Source organism: Corvus kubaryi, unplaced genomic scaffold (genome assembly GCF_017639235.1).
Source record: "Corvus kubaryi isolate FWS band 111438036 unplaced genomic scaffold, C.kubaryi_AGA036_p1.0 split3-131, whole genome shotgun sequence".
NCBI lineage: Eukaryota > Metazoa > Chordata > Aves > Passeriformes > Corvidae > Corvus > Corvus kubaryi.
Window position 1 is genome coordinate 6,747,918 of NW_024582083.1, and position 19,611 is coordinate 6,767,528.

Below are 19,611 nucleotides of genomic sequence, written 5' to 3' on the forward strand. Positions count from 1 at the left end.
TATTTTCTGAATACAGTTTTATTCTGGATCAGTGGTATTTTAGCTCTTAAGATGAGGAGTGTTTAGTTGCTGTATATGCATAAGGCCTAGCAATATTGACCTTTATTCTATGATAGCAGTTGTCAACTAAACAGTAATGCACAAAATATCAATAGCTGCCATTTAATCTCACTGGCAGGGTGATAAAATATGATGCATATTCTGATGTATTTTGAGATGTTCAGTAGAATTTTGCTGGGCCTTATTCACAATTCCGTATTTAGTACAAATTTTGTAAAAGTCCTGTGTGACTTTTAATACAGTGTGACATACTTGCCATGTGATTCAGCACTCTGTTGGCAGGGTTGCACTGTATGAAATAATTTAAAACAGAACTAAAATGCTGCCAAAAAAGTTACTTGAAATTATAAGGTAGGCTTTTTTACATCTTCCAAGTATTGCAAAGTATTCTATATATATCTGATACCCAAAATTAGTGAAATTATTCTTTAGCAAGGTGAAGCAATTTCAGAATAATCTAAAAAAAAAGTCATGTATCTACTGTAAAAATTGCATTAGGAATGTTAAAATTACGCAGTTACTCTATTCGGATTGAGACCAGTCTATTTATAAATTAATGTGTAACATTCCTTTTTGCTTGGTGATAGTTTATATAGTACTTCTGGCTGTCTGGAGTCTAGGGCCTTCCAGACGTGTTTATGTAATATTGCATTCATTGATGCATAGTATCCATTTTCTTCTGAACTGTGGTCAAAAGTTCTTGTCATAGATCCTTGCATAAAGCAAGTTATTCTAAATCACTTTTCTGTTGCTGGACACCTGGCTATCTTATATCAAAAGTATTTGGGCTTCTGGGCTGAGTCTCACTGTCCTTGAATATTTTGATAGTCTATCTCCATTTCTATGAAGACACAGTTTTCAGTTAACTTAATCTTTCTGCCAAACTCATCGATGGCTTTTATCACTTCTTTTCCCTCTTCTGTTTTCCTGTTTACTGGATTTAGTAGAGAATGCTTCGATTTTCCACAGAGGAAGTGGCAGCACAAAGAAAATGTGATTTGCTGTGAATTCTCTCCCCTCGCCAGTGTGAGAAGGAAGAAACCATCTGCATGTCAGCCAGTACACACCAGCACTTGGTGCTCAAAGAGTACTGAGTTAAATTAAAAGCATGATTATTTTACTTTTATTCACATGCCTCTGTTTTCTGAGCGGATGCCTTTGAGGTTTTTGATGCTGTATTTCTGTCTTTTCTTGTAAGGGCAAAAGCTTAATTAAAATGCCTGCCATTTGTGAAATAAGGGTATTTCCCAGCTGTCTTTGCATCCAAGGATTAGTTTATGGCATAACTTTGTATTTTGCTACCAGTCTGTAGTTTAGATTTGTTAGGTACTGAATACTTCCCACCTAAAATGTTACGATTAGCTGCACTTTTTAATAGCAACATCTATTGAATAGGTTGGCAGAAGTGTATATTGAGTAAATGTAAAAGTAGAATATTATTTGCTTAAAAAGTTGAACTGAATTATTTAATAATACAGAACTGGCTTGTCTTGTAAAATATTAGCATGATTCACTGGATTTTTGTACGCCATAGCTTAATAAAATATTTAAAGTGCTGCTTACGTGAAGATCTAGCAAGTGCATGTTATGTGATCAATTTTGAAGGGAAGATACACTATTGCAGATGGAATAAGCTCCCTATGAGATGAAACATAGTGTAATTTCCCGTAAGTCAGTGCCTGGTCAAGTAGTGCAAATGGTTTAGGCTTTGGAAATCAGCTATTTGAGTTCCATAGTTTGAAAATACAAGGTAGATAGATATATAGATAATTAAAATCATTTGTGGATGGATTATATTTCAAGAGCATAAGAATTTCAGCATTATCTGGAAGCAGCCTGGATTTGTTGTCAGATACCATATCCTTCTAAGAGTCTCATAGAAACAGTTTGGCATGGCTCAGTGAGGCAGACAAGATGTGCAAGTCTGATAGCATTACACTTTAAATACTTATCACTCGGAGTTAATGTAGCAGGAGAGTCTCTGACAACTTTGTTAGTAACTCCACTCATTAGAAATAGAGAGATCCAAACAAATTTTCTTAACCCACATGAAGATGCCAGACTGACTTTTCTGTCATTATTTTTCCCTCAGCATTCAGCCAGACAGTGCAACCACTCTGGTGTTGTATTCATGGGATTCAAAGCAAAGGAGAATAGCTTAAAGTGAGGAGCTGTGCCATGTGCTGCCTAAGACAACACATTCCTGAATTCCTACTGTTGAATTCCCACGGCATTCTTCTGGAGAAACTGGCTGATCAAGGCACAGACAGGTGCACTCTTCCCTGGGTAGAAAACTGGCTAAATGGCTGGCCCCAGAGGGTGGTGAATGGAGTTACATCCAGCTGGTGGCCAGTCACGAGTGGTGTTCCCAATGGCTCAGTATTGGGACCAGTCCTGCTTAATTTCACAGAATCATGGAATAAGCTGAGTTGGAAGGGACCCACAAAGATCATTGAGTTCAATTCCCGGCCCTGCACAGGACCATCCCCAAGAGTCACACCACGTGCCCAAAAGTGTTGTCCAAACACTTGCTGGACTCTGTCAGGTTTGGTGCTGTGACCACTTCCCTGGGGAGCCTGCTCCAGTGCCCAGCCACCCTCTGGGTGAAGAATCTTTTCCTAATATGCAACCTAAGCCTCCCCTGACACAACCTCAGGCCATTCCCTCAGGTCCTGTCACTGGTCACCACAGAGAGAGCAGTGCCTGCCCCTCCTCTTCCCCCCATGAGGAAGTTGTAACTGCAATGAGGTCTCCCCTCAGTTTCCTCTTCTCCAGACTGAACAGACCAAGTGACCTCAGTCACTCCTCATACGGCTTCCCCTCAAGGCCCTTCACCATCCTCATGGCCCTCCCTTGGAAGCTCTGTGATAGCTTTATATCCTTATATTGTTGTGCCCAAAACTGCACACAATATTCAAGGTGAGGCCACAGCAGTGCAGAGCAGAGCAGAATAATCACCTCCCTTGCCCAGATGGTGATGCTTTGTCTGTTACCAACAATCTTTACCAGTGATTTATTAATGAGGAGATTGAGTGCACCCTCAGCAAGTTCACAGAGACAGCAAGCTGGATGGGAGTGTTGATCTGCTGGAGGGTAGAAGGTTCCACAGAAGGAACACAGGCTGGATCAATGGGCCAAGGCCAATTGTATAAGGCTAAATAAGGCCAAGTGCTGAGTCCTGCACTTGGGTCGCAAAAACCTCCTGCAGCACTACAGGCTGGGGGCAGAGTGGCTGGAAAGCTGTCTTGCAGAAAAGTCCTAGAAGTGCTGGTTCACAGCAGCTGAACATGATTCAGCAGTGTGCCCAGGTGGCCAAGAAGGCTTCCTGGCCTGTATGAGCAATAGTGTAGCAACAGGACCAGGGAAGGATCTTCCCTCTGTACTTGGCACTGGTGAGGCCACACCTCGAGTGCTGTGTCCAGTTCTGGGCCCCTCACTACAAGAAAGACATTGAGGGGCTGGAGCAGGTCCAGAGAAGGGCAACGAATCTGGTGAAGGGTCTGGAGCACAAGTCCTGTGAGGAGTGGCTGAGGGAGCTGAGGTTGTTTAGCCTGGAGAAAAGGAGGCTCAGGGTGGTGTTACCATTCTCTGCAACCACCTGAAAGGAGGTTGTAGCCAGGTGGGGGTTGGTCTCTTCTCACACATCACAAGCCATAGGACAAAAAGAAATGTCTTCAAGTTGCATCGGGGGAAGTTTAGGTTTGACGTTGCTGCCTGTTCTGAGCTTCCCTTCCCCCTCCCCAAGACACTTGCCTCTGCCATGTGCTCTGAACCCCTTTGTTCCAAGCACAGGCAAAACCAAATGTAACTCCAACTCTTTAGCAGTGTCTGATTGGCCGGCCACCCCGGGTCCGCCCCCCAGTCCTCCCCTTTCCCCTTCTCCAAATAAAAGAAAGGACCAAGGGGGGACCTGCCCTTTTTGGATTTGCAACCCTTTCTGCGAACATCTTGTCGTCTGTTTCTATTTGAAAGCTTCTAATTGCGGAAATTAGGCAGACCAAAAGCTATATTTCTCCCTCTTTGCTTCTGCTGGTAGTATCAGATTTGCAGCTAATCCATTTGCCGCTTTCAGAGCTCCTGAAATGCTGGATTGCCCGTGCTACCTCTATAGGCTGCCCGAGGCTAAGGCATTGAACTATGAGCCTAGCCGGTAAAAAGCTGTAAGTATATCTCCTCAGTTGGCTATTAGGAAAAACTTCCTTGAAAGGGTTGTCAAGCATCAGAACAGTCTGCCCAGTGAAGTGGTTGAGTCATAATCCCTCCAGGTATTTAAAAAATGTGTAGATGTGGCATATAGGGACATGGTATAGTGGTGAACTTGGCAGTGCTGAGTTAACAGTTGAACTCAATGATCTTAGGGGTCATTTCTGACCTACATTTTTCGAAGATTCACATATAAAAGTTACAATTTTCTTTCATTACCTTGATGCCTGAGGTGGACTGTCACAGTTATGACAGTTCACACCATTGCTGTCATCTCTTGAGTTTATCTATGGGATTAACTCCTGAAAGGCTTTGAGAATATGGATTACAGTCTCTAGTAGTCTGTGGTCTACCAAAGCCAACATCAGTTCTCACTTTCTCAGAGAAAAAAAAGGAAAATATCAGTGGCAGAGTGTTCTATTGCACTGTTTTGTTAAAGCTTGAGTTCTATTCAAGTGCTCGTATAATGCCAATTTCCACTTTTAGTCTGTTGAGTCTAACAGCAAGAGAAGGAGGATATGAAAATTGCAGGTTGGTCAGGCAGCTTCTTATTTTTAACATGGAAGCTGGTGTATAGGAGGAGTGTTATTGTATCTACTGTATGGCTTTCCTTCTGTCCCCTAAAACACTACACATTGCACATGGAATGGGGAACAGCTACCTTTGTATTTGGCATTTTCTTGGGATCTGTGTAGACACTGTTTGTGAAATACACCTGGACAGAGCATTTACCATATGTAGGCAGGAATAAAAGAGCAATAAAGGTCAAGTGAATAAGACACTTTATCAGGACTTAATGAATTTACATGATCCTGTGAATGTGTACGAAGTAATGCTGTTGTAAAGTGTAAACATTTTTACATATGGCTAGTTATTATTTTAGTGTTTGCTACATTGAAAATGTCACAACTTTTAATGAAGTACCTTCTTAGACAGGATTTAAGCCACTGGGACTTTGTCTTTTGAGATTGTTGGTTATACTCTGAGCTCAGAAGCCAGAAAAATTTGGGATATGCTGTTGTGCATCAGTAGATCTAGTGCATATCCTTCTGTTGTTGCTGCCATCAAGTTTAATTTGTTCAGAATGAAGTAACCTAGGTAAAATATTTCATGGAATCATGTTTGTAATGCAAGTATTTTCAAGTAGAAGGCCTATGCCAAGATGTTCTAATTCATCTGTTAACCTCCCATAGCAAAGTCACCTGTAAACAACAAACCTTGTTTATCAACTGCTGGTATTTTTCTCAGGCAGCAGTGGGGCAAATTAATTTCTAGTGTCTCTACAGTGTAAATTGGTCCATTACTATGCAAGAATCCAAGCATGTGTCCCAGAGAATCAAAGCCCCATCAGCTAAGAAGCAGTTCATAGTGCCACATGGTGTAACTAGAAGGGCTTTTCCCATGCACAGCCAGCTCAGCTGGTGCTAGATCCTCTGACCCATGCTGTATAAGTGACAGGCAGTAGGCAAATACAGCGTAGGCATGCACTTACCTTCAGGAGGAGCTGGGTATCCGCAATTCATGAGTGTCTCATAGCTATGGCAAAACCCAAACACCTTTCTGGTTCTATTTAGCTGAGCAGTTGGTAACTTCAAAGTCTCCACAGTAAGCTTCACTATTTTTAGATGTAATCTATTCATTTTGCACAGCGTAATTAAGTAAGGGCAAGCCATATGCTACAGAGTTGCCAACATAACAAATCGGTGGGAAACCCCTGGTGCAAAGACCTTCCTTTGAATGAGGTTTTGTTGTTCATAGAGTTGGGTACGTGCATCTGGAGGAAAACTCCAGGTAGAATATGCCATGCTTAGAGGCTCTTTCAAAGTAATTATGATTGCATGAACTGAAATTAAAGGATTCTACCATAGAGAAGCTCAGGGAGTAATATTTCCGTCAGAAATTTTAATTGAAAAAGTAAACTGGTAACTGCTAACTCACAGTGTGTCTTAACTGTGACTTTGCTTTTCTTATCTGTTGCTGGTTTTTGGTCTTCTTAGTAAATATATTTCTTTAGAGTACTTCTCCTATGCTGTAACTAGCTGCTGCATCCATAATCAGATCTTTTTATGGGAAGATTTTGTGCAAGTAGATGTGAATTAGTGAGTTCTGAGTACTTAAGACACACCCAAAAAAAATTTTTAACTGACTATTTTTGGAAAAGTTGCCAAAAGATTATAACTGAGAGATTGCTGTTTTCCTTGTACTTAACCTAGGAAAGCTGTGATAAGTAGTGTGGGCTGCAGTCACATTATTGACTTTTTAATGCAGTTCTCTGCAGTCTGTTGCAGAAGCCAACACAAATAAACAGCAGCAGAAAGCCTGTCCCTACTTGTTGGATAAACTATGAGAGACTTCCTCCCTGCTACACTGTATTTTGGGTAGTTCTGTTTCCTGATACCAGTGTATTAATGTCTGGGGGGCTTTGGTCTTTAGTTAGTGTCTTTTTATGTGTGAGCGTCATGACAAGTTATTGCTTCTATGACCCTTTGTAGATTGGATGTTGTTAGCTATTTGAAAAATAGGCAACATCAAACAAAAGAGTTATGATTGCCTGTGCTCCAGCTTTATTTACTTTTATACTTTACCATATGCTCTTTCTTTCACAGGCATTTCCTATTCAAAACAGGAACAGGGACCACACCGCTGTTCAGTACTGCAACACCAGGGTACACAATGGCATCCGGCTCTGTTTATTCCCCTCCTACTCGGCCACTACCTAGGAACACTCTATCCAGAAGTGCTTTTAAATTCAAGAAGTCTTCGAAGTACTGTAGCTGGAAATGTACTGCACTCTGTGCTGTAGGGGTCTCAGTGCTGCTGGCAATACTGCTGTCCTACTTTATAGGTGAGTTCCATTTTTTTAACTGTCACTATGAACAGTGGTGTCTGGTGGATTGCACGTGGACTGTGACATACTAACCTTTAAATAGCAAAGTCTTTGGTAACAGTAAAAGCCACAAGGATTTAATGGAAAATCACAGTTGTTTAGAGAAATCAGAAAATTTGAATATTTTGCAAGCATTCTGTAGCTCATTCAGTGAATTAACTTCAAAGAAGTATTTGAACTACAATTAAATTATGTGGGGTCAAGTTCTTGTGAAAGTATGTGTAAAATATAGGCTGTAAAAACTCCATTATGTGAATATAACTTGCAGTGTATCTTTGGAGCTATCATTTTGCAGAAATACAATCTTTAGGAATGCTAACTATCATGTATTTCATCATTACATACATGTATGTTTGTGTGTAAAGCTGGCGCAAAAGTCTAATACAGATGTTTGATTGTGAAATAGGGAAAACAATTGTCCAAAAGGACAACATGCAGTGAAGATGTAGACTTCTTCCTCTCTTGTGGGTTGCTTATTTTTAATTATTGTCACTTTTCTCTACTTGTTTGTTAAATTCCATTTCCCAAATTTTATTTTAGAAGATTTCCTTCGTTTCTTAATCTTTTTAATTATTTTCATAAATGCTCACTATAAATATTATATAATTTGAGTTTTAGGCAGTTAATAGGAGCAGTTCTTGGCTATGAGAAAATGTGTCCTTGACTTTAATAAAGGAACAGAACAAGATCATTTTGCACTCCCAACTTCCTCTGCATCTTTGTCCAGATTACAGATTTTTTTCCTCTCTGAGTCCGTAAATGGTCTTCAAAGACTTTCTTTTAACTGATTTATTAATTAGAAGTTTAGGTCACTACAGTTATGGAAATAAAAGTGTAATGGTCTGGTTACTGGCTGCACACAAGTTTATAGTCTTAAGGAGTCGAGGAAAGAAAATAGAAAGAAGAGAGTCAATCTCTCTTTCCTGCCCTCTTTTTAAAATCAGTGTTAATTTATAATAGAGCCTTGAAGGCCCTACGATCCTTAAATCCTCATTGTCGTCATTCAAACAAGCTTGTTGCATTTCAATGCAAGATGCAGCATAAGCTGTATAGAGCCTTTGAAGTAGTTCTTACTGAGCTGAAACTCCTGTGAACAATGCAAGAAACTGGGTTGCTGAGTAGCTGGAGAAATTCCCCTCTGACCCAGCAAAGCTGAGCCCCCTGAGCACCCTTTCCACCTCAGCTGCCAGACCCAAAGAGCAAAAGACATACATGCAAATGTAGGCCTGGCCGCTGCTGTTCAGCCTCCTTCAATCATTGGATTTGTGGTTATTTTGTGTCAATGTGCAAGGAATTTAAAGGTGTGTTTTAAAGTTAAATTTTGACACTGGATTTTTTTTTTTAATGGGATTGAAGTAATCCCACTTACAAAACACATTAATTGTGCTCAGTCTCTGTGGTATTGCCTCATAAATCATCAGAAGTAAACATCTGCTACTAAATAAATGCATAAATACGAAAGAAAGAATTCAGGATGAAGTATCACTGTCAGGAGCTGGGAAAAACAGCCATGCATATAGTAAAACACTGGAGACCTGATTGTGAGCTGAGCTCTACACTTTGCTAGCCCCAAAGAGCCAGATTACTTATGAATCTGAGGGGCACAGGAAGATAGCTGTACCAGATTATTTCTCCCATAGGCACATTAAGAAATATAAGCATGTCTAATGCACCTCTATTCCTGTATTCAGGAAAAAGAACCAAGCTTTCCAGTGAGCAAGAGCTGAAAGCTCCACACATCATTTATTCACATACCCTGTATAAAAAAAAAAATTAACTGTACAACATTTCATTTCATGGGTGCACGCCAGCTCACATCCTTGCTGAAATAAACAATGCACAATGGCCTTCCTCTGCCCACAGTCAATAGGGAGCTCAATGCCTACTGGTGATATTACACATCTTTCAGCTAACTCAGCAATCTAAATGTAAAATTCAGCACTCAGAGATGCTCTCTAGGGAACTTTGTGTCCATAAAATCACGAATGGATTGCACTCATTCATATATGTGGTTTTCCCATCTCTGCAGATGTAATATCAAAAATATTCTCCATTTAATAGGCCATCCAAGTATAAATCAGTACAAATCGTTAATGTAAGATGGAAACACTCCTTCATCTTAGTTAACCATTTCATAGAATGGTTTGGGTTGAAATAGACCTTTAAGATCATCTAGTTCCAAACCCCCTGCCATGGACAGGGACACCCTGTGCTGTACCAGATCGCTCAAAGCACCATCCAACCTGACCTTGAATACATCCAGGGATGGGGCATCCACAACTTCTCTGGGCAACCTGTTCTGTTGTCTAACCACCTCACAGCAAAGAGTTTCCTCCTAATATCTAATCTAAACCTGTCCTATTTCAGTTAAAGCCATTCCCCTTTCTCCTGTCTTTGTGAGAAGTCCCTTTCCAGGTCTCTTTCAGGTCCCCTTTAGATAATAGAAAGCTGCTCTAAGGTCTCCCCAGAGCCTTCTCTTCTTCAGGCTGAACAACCCCAACTCACTTTTAGTCTGTCATCAGAGGAGACATGTTTCATAACATAGGTGTGAATGGGAAATGACTGAGTGGGAAATTAGTTGTAACATAAAAAGGGAAGGCTTGCAGTATTGTGTGACCTCTAGCACCCTGTGACATGCTTCCAGTACAGTGGTCTGGCATCTGCTGAAGTTTACAGCAGCTGAAGTGGCATGTCACATTTGTGTAGCCAGTTAGAGACATATTTTGAACAGAGATATGTTGCCACAAGTGTGAAAATGCTACCACCTTGTAGCATGAAAGAAGGAATTCAGTATGAAGTATCACTGTCAAGAGCTGGGAAATCACCTGTTATACAGCGTGATTGCTGCAAAATATGCCAGTACACGTTGATAAGGAGCATAGTGAGGCTGATGTCCATTGTGTGACTGTGGCAGCTGCAGACTGAAGGGCCAATTGACCACTCCGAGTGGTGGTGTAACCAGGCCCGTCTCAGAATTGCAGAGATGAACATGTCATGCCCAGGCTTATTTTAGTTACAGTGAGTATGGGGTAGAGAAAGTGACTTGAGATCCTGCTGCCTCTGCTCAGGCGACATAAGGCAGAAGAGACAGTTTGCTAGACTTCATGTCTGCCTTTGCAGAGCTGCTCAGTCAATTACTGCTCCGTCAATTAGCCCAGCCAGAGGAAGAAGCTGCATCAAGAGTCTGGTGTGTCTTGCACTTCTTCCATCACTCTGACAGGAAAGACTCCTACATTTACAAAGTCTGCAAAGATGAGGTGAGAGCAGAGAGTGTCAGCATGGGTAGAGACCGGAGCAAACACTACACTCTAAAACCACTTAATGCAGTCTTGGGGATCACAAGGAGTTGGAAATGTTATTTCAGTATAAAGGAAAGTCTTCCCATGCCAAACTTGCATTTCTAGCCCTCGTGGTCTCTCTCAACCGTTCTGCAATGTACAAAATATTTAAGCTTACTATTCCTGTCAATTAGACCTGCTAATTGTAAGAGAAAATAGAAGCGAGTTGTGGAAAATGTTGGTCCTTTGTTTAGAGGCTTCATCCACTGTTAAATGGTTGAGAAAGAATTAAAGCAACAGAAACATGGAAGTGGTGAACCAAAAGATAGTGCAGCAACATATAGAAGACAGGAATTAAAAACAGCTCTAGTTTAATGTAAAGGATTCAATGAAAAACTCCCTGAAATAATGGATTATAAAATGGGGAGTAAAGAATTTAAACTGCTTCATTTTGGGATCAAGTTTACACTGGAATTTCTTTAAGCTTCTCATTTGCTTAACTTCTGTCTGTAATCAGATTTGCAACCAAGGAAAGAAGCAACGTTTTTTCCAACGTGAAGATTTTAGGATCTTTTTCCCTGTTTGGAAGACTCGGAAGAACAGTATTAAATATAAGCCATTAAAGAGTAAGAAGTGTGAAGTTCCCTTTGTTTGACCTCTTTCTATATACAAATTAACAGCTTTAACCAACTTGGTACAGAGAGATCACGTGTGAGCCAGAAAGAGAGTCCCGTTTTACAATGTGGAGGCAACATAGAACTTTTTCCTTTGTTTCCCCATGGCTTTCGGCCTCCTTTGGCATCCATCTCTTGCAGCAAATGAATGAAAGGAAAGTTCTGTAGAGCACCTCCTAGGTCAAAAATGAGCACTAAGTCAAAGTTTCATATGTAACCACCATCCTTCAATTCCACTTTTTGGGATCTTTCTTGTCCACTCGGGTTTTCCTAAGGGAAGGAGCTTGTTGTTCTTGGATGTGATTTTTTCCTGACAGAAAAATCCACTGTGTAATTATGGAGAACTAACCAGTCAGAAAGAGTTGTTTCCAATATGTTGTTACATATCACAGACTCTGACCAGCTGTATTAACAAACTGATTTGTACTGTACTAATTATTTCTGCTGTAGTGTGGATTCAGCAATTAATGGATGAAATTAATGAGAATTTGGGGACCTCAGAGCCCCTCTTTCTTCCCCAGGAGTTGCTCTGGCAATTGATTCTCCATTGCCGATGGCACTGTCTTGACATTGTCTAAATCAATACAAGAATTTACTGCCATTTTCACTGTACATGGTACTGAAGAGGGGAGCAGTTTTCCTCAGTCATTGCTGGAATTGCATGATACCAGATTCAGTCAGCTAAGCATGAAGAGTCGTACACTGAAAAATTGCGTGCGTCTCTCATGAACTTTGCCTTATGTCTGCTAAATAAGTTTCTATGAACATAAAACATCATTTGAATGCACAGTAGGACCTGAGCTATTCAGTCAGGCCTTTCCTGTCCTGACTGCTTCACAACAACCTGTCATACTTTCAAGTCATTGAGCATTTTACTCCTTGCGTAACATGGGATTGATCATTTTGTTAGCCTTATCTCAGCAGTCAGTGGTCAGAACAAAAATATACGCCAGCCAGCTATTCTTGGTGATAAAACAAGTATTTACATGTCAGTGATAACAGAAGGGCATCTCTTCTGTAGGAGGAATAGAAAAACAAAAACAAAAAAAGGAAAAAAGGAATTTTATGTCACTAAAAAGGCCACATGACTATTTTTGTCACTATTGCCTTTATCATTTTTTTATCACCGCTTTCTTTATCTATCAGTACTTTTTTGCTACTTAAGTAAATCCATTTTGGATAGAAAAGAAAGCTAACATTTAGATTTAACTGATGAAACGTCTTTTGGGAAAACATGTATTTTAGTTGATATTTCATTCTATGGGAAGCAGTCGAAAAACTTGGGTTCTGCTATGACACAGATGACCATACAATCGTAATGCAAATTTCAAAGGAAATGTGAATGGAAAAGATACCAGGCTAGAAAACCATGTTTGATAATTACAGATTTTTAATAATTCCTACACTGTATAAAAACAGCTACATTGTGCTTATTCTGCAATTATTATAATATACGCCCATGCTTTTTGTCATTCGAAAAATGTTACTGTTTTATCATCATCCCAAGATATTAAAAAGAAGCTGAACATTATATGCTGGTATATTTCTAATAATGCACAACTATCTTCAGAGTTATCTCAGAAACTTCTCGAGAATAAGAACAGAGCAACTTAAGGGGTTTTAAGGTAGAAAGAGAAGAAGGAAGAAAAGGGGGAAATAGCAAACAAGTTTCATTATTAGAGGAGACTGACACATCAGAAGTATGCACAGTGTGAAAGATAGTGTGTAACTATCTGCAGGTGAGTTTTAAGTAATTGTTAAAAATTATTGTCTGTTTCTGTAGACTGAGGTTAGCTTTCTATGTCTTCTGTGCTATTTCTGAGTTTGTTATCTGTGATTCTCCCATATTTTCAGGATTTAGTATGACCGCTGCTGGCATGCACATCTCTTCCCAGATTGCAGAGGATGAGATGCCCTTCCTGTTGAGTTCAGGCACGGAAGTCATAGTAGGGCAGAACCACTCTCCCCAAAAGTAATGGATTTAGAGCCATGACAATTACAGAATTGAATTTTGTGACTAAAACAATGACTAAATATACCTGTAACCAAAATAATCTATTTTACTTTATCAATAAAGAACATTTTAATATTTCTTTTTGATTGCAATGCCAAGTTAACATTATTCTGCTGTTTGTAAAGCTCAGTTACTGCCAGGAATAAGGAAAACAACTTAGTTAATAATGCCATTTAAATGAAATTTTTATTACAATACCCAGCATAGGTATTGTAATTAACAGGCATGAGGGAGAATATGGTTTAATTGCCATTAATCACCTTTACTTTCCTTATGTGTTTATGGATACTGTTTTTCTCTTTGACATGCATTTAATTTTGAGTATTGTAATGCTGTTGTCACTGAGAGTTTCATCAAGAACTTTTGGCTTTCTTCATTCTCTTCCCATTTCTGTCTGTTTCACTCAGCTTTGCTGGGACCTTAGCTATGTCTGGAGCTTTACTGAGGTGTGTGGGTTGGAAATATGTTCCCTGTCTACAGATATGTGGCAGATTTTTACAGTTAGCCAGGTTTATGCTCTCAGCCCATTTCTTTTTCCAACAAATTAAAGCCATGAGGTAAACTAATATATTTATATATCTGATTCTTTTAAAAAAAAATTCTGATTTTCCTTTTGATCTGTTGTCATCATTTGAAGGAAGTGCTCTGAGATTTTACAGTTTACCAAATCTACATATCACAATGTATTCAAACTACTATGCAAAAATCTACAGCAGGGAAACTTCTTTTATGTAAATCTTTCTGAGAAAGCATGCCAGCTATCTAAGCATGGCTCCTTAGCGTTGTCTGATTGCACCAACGCACTTTGCGGAACCACATTGCTGTTCTCATATTCTTGCTCATATTCTCACATATTCTTGTGAGCAAGATCCAGCCTATATCTGGATTTGTGAAGACAGCCAGTGTCTCCAGCTCTGCAGAAAGTACATCACTTCTTGCAAAGTGCAGACTGACTAGTCATTTTAACAATCCCTGGGGTTTTTAAAGAAGGTTTTGTTTGTCTCTAGTGCATTTGGAGGCAGCAGCAATGCTCCTTGTCATCCTTTTTTTTCAAAATTAAAGCTTGGTGGGATTTGGAAGTGGCTACCTCTCAAATCAAGAAGCTGTGGATTAGGTACATAGTGATGTCTCTCTTCTGTCTGGAATGGACGTTTCCAGATCTCTCTTAGCTCCGAGTGTCAGGGGCAGCCAGAACCTGCCTCTGATGGCACTGTCATGTGTAGGGCTCTGCCTTCCCAGCACATGTGGCTCTGCTCTGTGCCTGACAAAATCTGCCTGCCTGTTGTTTTAGACAGCAGTGCCACATGTGCTCTCTCCTGCCAGAAGAGCAAGTATGTAGTTTAACTAGAAGGCAGGCCAGAGGATGTGTAGTCGCTGGGCAACTGGGCCTTCAGTGTATATAGTCAGATACCCGATGAATGTAGTACAGCACAATTATTTAACAGCTAGAAAACCACCTCTTGATATTTCTAAAGGATTTTAACTCCTGAATGGACCTTAGAATAGCCCTTGAAGTCTGAAGTACCAAGATCCTACTTCCATTTCAGTACTTAAAAATCTTTAAAAACAGAATCATAACAGCCAGATAATTGATAAATGTAGCCCGTGCCTTGCTAATATTGGTTCAGGCAACTCCTTTCACTCATTCCTGACATGTGCTTGGTAAATGGCAGTATTCATATACAAATGTGACTTTCCACACTGGTTTTTTGCTTTAACATGAGGCTTAATATTACAGCTAGTACTTCCATGACTTCATGCGTTGCAGAGGTTTTCAGCTCTGTCTAACATGAGATCAAATTATTTTCCTTGGTATCCCAAAGCTATGAGTTTTAGATATCGGTATGAGTTTCATATAATGTTTGTAGCATTGGTGATGAGCTCATTTGGCTTCCTTAGAGTGGAAATATTTTGTAAATAATAATGTGATTTCTTATGTTCACCACATTCTTTCTTTCCAGACTGGGAGACAGAGATAGAATGACTAGTCCAAAAATGAAGTTGTTGTGCTTCACCACCTTATTGGGCTGAAAATGTTTTTAACATCTTTTTTGAAATAGTACAAAATCTAAACATATTGAACATCTATGTCTTGAAGCATAAACATGAAATATACTTGTTTGTCTTTTGCAAGAATACCATTGTGGATAATGCCTTTGGCTGATGTTTTTAAAGCAAAGATCTTGTTGCTGTGTTCCAGATTAAGTGCAAAGCATAATATTACTGTTTCAAGAGTGCAGGGTGTTAATACTTGATTGGTGTTGTGGATGTCACTTGCTATTATTGTTAGTGGCGCGAGAATAAAACGTTCATTGAGAAAGATAATCCTCACACAAAAGGATGTAGGAACATGTAATTGACAATCAGGAGGTTAAAAGAGACTTGACAAGATTTCAAGGGATTAAAGAAGTTAATCTTTCAATGCACATACCCACCTCTGCTCCAAAGGCTTGTATTCTAATTAAGATTTATCACAAGGTTTTTGGCAATAGTCCTGTCACCCTTCCACTTTTGCCCAGTGGAGAAAATTGAAACTCAGTAATTCTGGCAATAGAAGAGGTGTAGTAATACTCTGCAAGATGACATGATGATGTCGTTGCCCGTAAGTCCCACACATCATATCGTGATGCAGTATGATGTTTTTTTAAAATCTGGATGCTGTTTTCAGAAAAACTGAAATCTCTTGCAAGCATGTTTTGTGGAGATGTGTGTCCTGCAGTCCTCCTATAGTCTTCTGATAGACTCCTAAATATTAGCAATTTTTCAGACTAATGAGATACTCAGTTAAAATGCACCATTTTTTGATAAATAGCAAGCTTAGAGTAGTTTAAGAGATGTTCTTTATATTTTATCAGTCCAGGTAAACATGTAGTCTATTTTAGTAGTCGGTAAAGGTGTGTAATACTTCAAATGACTGCTTATGTTTAAGAGATTTTGCAAAGCAGATGTTAAATTGCTTGGGTGATTACTCAAGTTGTAGTGGACACAGGATTAGTCTTCTCTTCTTTGCTGGTAGTTTAAATTAATTTCTGACTCATGCCTGTGATGAAAGAAGCCAGCTCTTAGAGATCTGCTGTTTGCTCTGATATTTGAATTACAGTACAGGTATTAAAGCTGGTAGTTTTGTGTATAAAATGCATCTTTTCTGTAAACTGCAATCTTTTCTTCGTTCTTTTCTGTGAAGAGAACTGCTTGTTCTCTTTTTGAATGCTTTAAAAAAATTCCTGCTGTTAAAAACGTCTGACTTAGATGAGATTTTGGTAAACCTCTCCATACACAAGCACTATAGAATGAAAAGGTCAAGTACATGTGTCCAACCTTGCTTTAAGCAATACTATTTGATATTACATTTATGACTAAGATCACAAGAACACATGGGTTTTATATGGGTGTAATTACCCCACTGCAGTGATTAATTATGGATGAAAGTTAGATGTCCTCTGAAGTAGACAGGAAATTGATGACATTTCAGACAACTCCATTCACAAAAAAAAAAACCCAGGCCCACTGTCTGTTAGGAATTGTCACCTATAACAGCATTTGTAGTTTTATAATCCAGGAAAAAGAAACATGCTGCAACTGTTTAGATGACGTGGACATTTGCATTTCAAAAGCTTCCTTTTCCTCAATAATAAAACCAATCAAACAAAACCAGAGTGGTTTTGACAAAATTTGATAAAATTGGACAACACAAATGCATCTCTTTTACTAGTTCTGTAGAAGCAGTAATATAATAGATATATAAATGAATATCAGCCATTTGGAAAATGAGCTAGTTCCAGAAACCTCTACATATAGAAAATAGGTATGTTTCCTGTGAGATTTTTAATTTAAAAATACTTCTAAGTTACCCTTATTATGGTACAGGAAGAGTAGTATTTTTATTTCAATAATACTCATTGAAAACTAAAACAATATCCAGCTGCACAGAGTTAACCTACTGCTAACCACTGATTTCATGAGGTGTTGACACAATAACTGGGTACAGTAAGTTTTATCTTCACTTGCGAAAGCTCCAGGCTTATCTGTTGTTTTGCCTTCTCTTTTATCTTTGAGATGTCAAGTCTCACACCACTTTTTATTGAGGCATTTTTGCTGGACAGTGGGTCCTCATTTGACTCACTCCAAATCTTTTCACACTGCTAAGGAAAAGTTATTTGTGTTTTCAAGTTATTTCCCAGGTTTTAGTTATTTCCCCAGCTACTTTTTTCCTGTCTCCTGTTAGTACTCTGAAGTAGAGGTAGTGAAATTGAGGTATCCACATTTGAAAAGGAGAGATGCAATCCTCACTGTTATTTCAATTCAGCTGTAGCCAAAAGTAGAGGATAATTTTAAAATACATTCTTATTACTGATCCAATGTCTTTTCACACAGTAAAAGGAGTGGTTGGTTTTCTTTCTCAATTTTATCAGTGACCGTTGCTTTAGAACTGAGACTGGCTATTCGTAATAATCACCTGTAAGATTTTACCGTTCCATGTTGTGGCTGATTTAACTTTAAAGGGGGAAAACAAATCAATGTGAAACTGTAATCCTAACTTGTTTTTTCCAAGGCTTAAATAACTGATACAAAATACAAAGTGGTTTACAAACTGACTTGCAAGCAATTCACTAGCTTCACAAACAATTAACAATAAGTTTGTCTTTATGTCATGGTTTCCTTTCATAAATCATATATGGTAAATTATTTTTTCTGTTGATAGTATTTTTCCTGTACCTTTCGTATAACTTTGCTTACAGGAATAGTTCCATAAAAAACACATTTCACTTCAGTGGAGGAACATGGTATGTTATTCCAATGCACATAAAACATATTAATGACTAAATAATAAAGGATGCCCTATCTAATATCCAGTCCCTAGAGTGGTGGTGATGCTTCAGTAAGAGATGACTGCGATCACTGAGCTGTTGTAAACCTTGGGATTTTGAACCAAGGGTTTGCACAAGATTATTTGCTTATGCAGATAGCTAATGACTTACAAGTTTACACTGGAGACGTTGAGGTAAGGTAGAGTTGTGTAAAAAGGCCCCCTTGAAGGTGAACTCAGCATGTCCATTCTGTTTTTAAATATGGATTCAAGTGGAAATTCTGTGGGCTTGCAAGTTGATCTGCATGTAGTGGTTGGTTTATGCATCTACATAATTGCACGGTTCAGGTAGGTGAATGGTAATTATCATGGATAGGTCTAAATCACCATGAAGAAGTTTTGTAAAGAGGTTATAGGTTATTTTCTTTCAGCCTCAATCATGTACCTTTGATCTACAAGTGGACTGCTGTAATTGTGATATCATGAAGCCTAAAAACAGCAAAGGATTAGAAAACCTATATATTGACTTGCACATTCAATCAACTTGCATATGATCTCAGCAGGAAATTCAAAACAAAAGCTAATTTATGGAAAAATATGGAGTTCTAATCACAGTTTAGCTCCGTGGGGTTCCAAATAACACACTACAATCTCTACATGCAGATGCTTTCATCTTACATTTCAGATTTGGTGACATTCCAAAAGTTCTTATCAAGCCTTATTATCATCTTTTATTAAAGCTTATTACATTTATCCTTATTGCATGTTTGCTGTAATATTCTGTTATTCTTAATATGGAATAAAAACGCTTTGATCTTTTTTAGCCAGTCATGAGATGGAAATATGCAACACAAGTGTTTCACTACATAATATAAACTCCCAGCTCAGTGTGTCCTTTGAACATTGCATTAATTGGCCCCTGTTTCTTTTTCCTTTGGTTCATAAGTCTTTTCATCAGACTTCACTTTTCTGTGCCATCAACATGCAAATAGGCTATGCATGATCATATAGTGCCACTTAATTATACCTCTCAAGAGATTTGTGGTGGTTTTGTGGGGTTTGGGTTTGGGGTGGTTGATTTCTTTGTAATAAATAAGGCTTTTGAACTATAAAAATGGTTGGATCACTTCATCACTGCTCTTACCTAAGAAAGTTGTTTCCGATTCATTTTGAGGCATTACGTTGTCATTGCTTTTCTTAACACTTCTGTTTTGTGAGGGCTGTGATTTAAAGGACAAAGCAAGACTTCTGTTGGACTTGTGGAAAAAAAAACTAAAATAGATTAAAAAAACTTGAGCCTCAGCTTTTTTCCAGAAAGCAAGTTTAAGGAAGAAAGAGTTCTAGAATGAGAAGCAATAATATAAATCCCTGAAGGAATACAGAAAAGTTATTAGCCTATAGTCTTAACCTGGTCTTGAAACGTGTAAATCAGGGAAATTTTCTTCTCCCCCACAATATTTAAAATCATTGATTATGACTTTATTAGATAGAAACCCAAAATTTACAGAATGTTTTTCCTGCCCTTATATGAACAAAACAACCCTTGCCTCAAAAGAGTCAGCAATCCAGTATGCACTTCCCCATCATTTCTGTAGCTGTAATTTTTTACCATATTTTTAGACTGAACAACATTAGCTGGGGGGGGAAAAAAAAAAAAAAAAAAAAGCTATGTTGAGGAGAAAGCCCAG

At 38.8% G+C, this 19,611-nt stretch overlaps 1 protein-coding gene across 32 annotated transcripts in view; it reads left to right on the forward strand.

The window, feature by feature from the left end:
* Positions 1-19,611, forward strand: part of TENM3 (teneurin transmembrane protein 3) — a 1,314,113-nt gene that overhangs the window by 1,187,525 nt on the left and 106,977 nt on the right. For all 32 annotated transcript variants that reach the window (XM_042015030.1, XM_042015032.1, XM_042015041.1 and 29 more), the window contains one exon: positions 6,870-7,108. In XM_042015030.1, the coding sequence (XP_041870964.1) occupies positions 6,870-7,108 (239 nt within the window). The remainder of the gene's footprint in view (positions 1-6,869; positions 7,109-19,611) is intronic.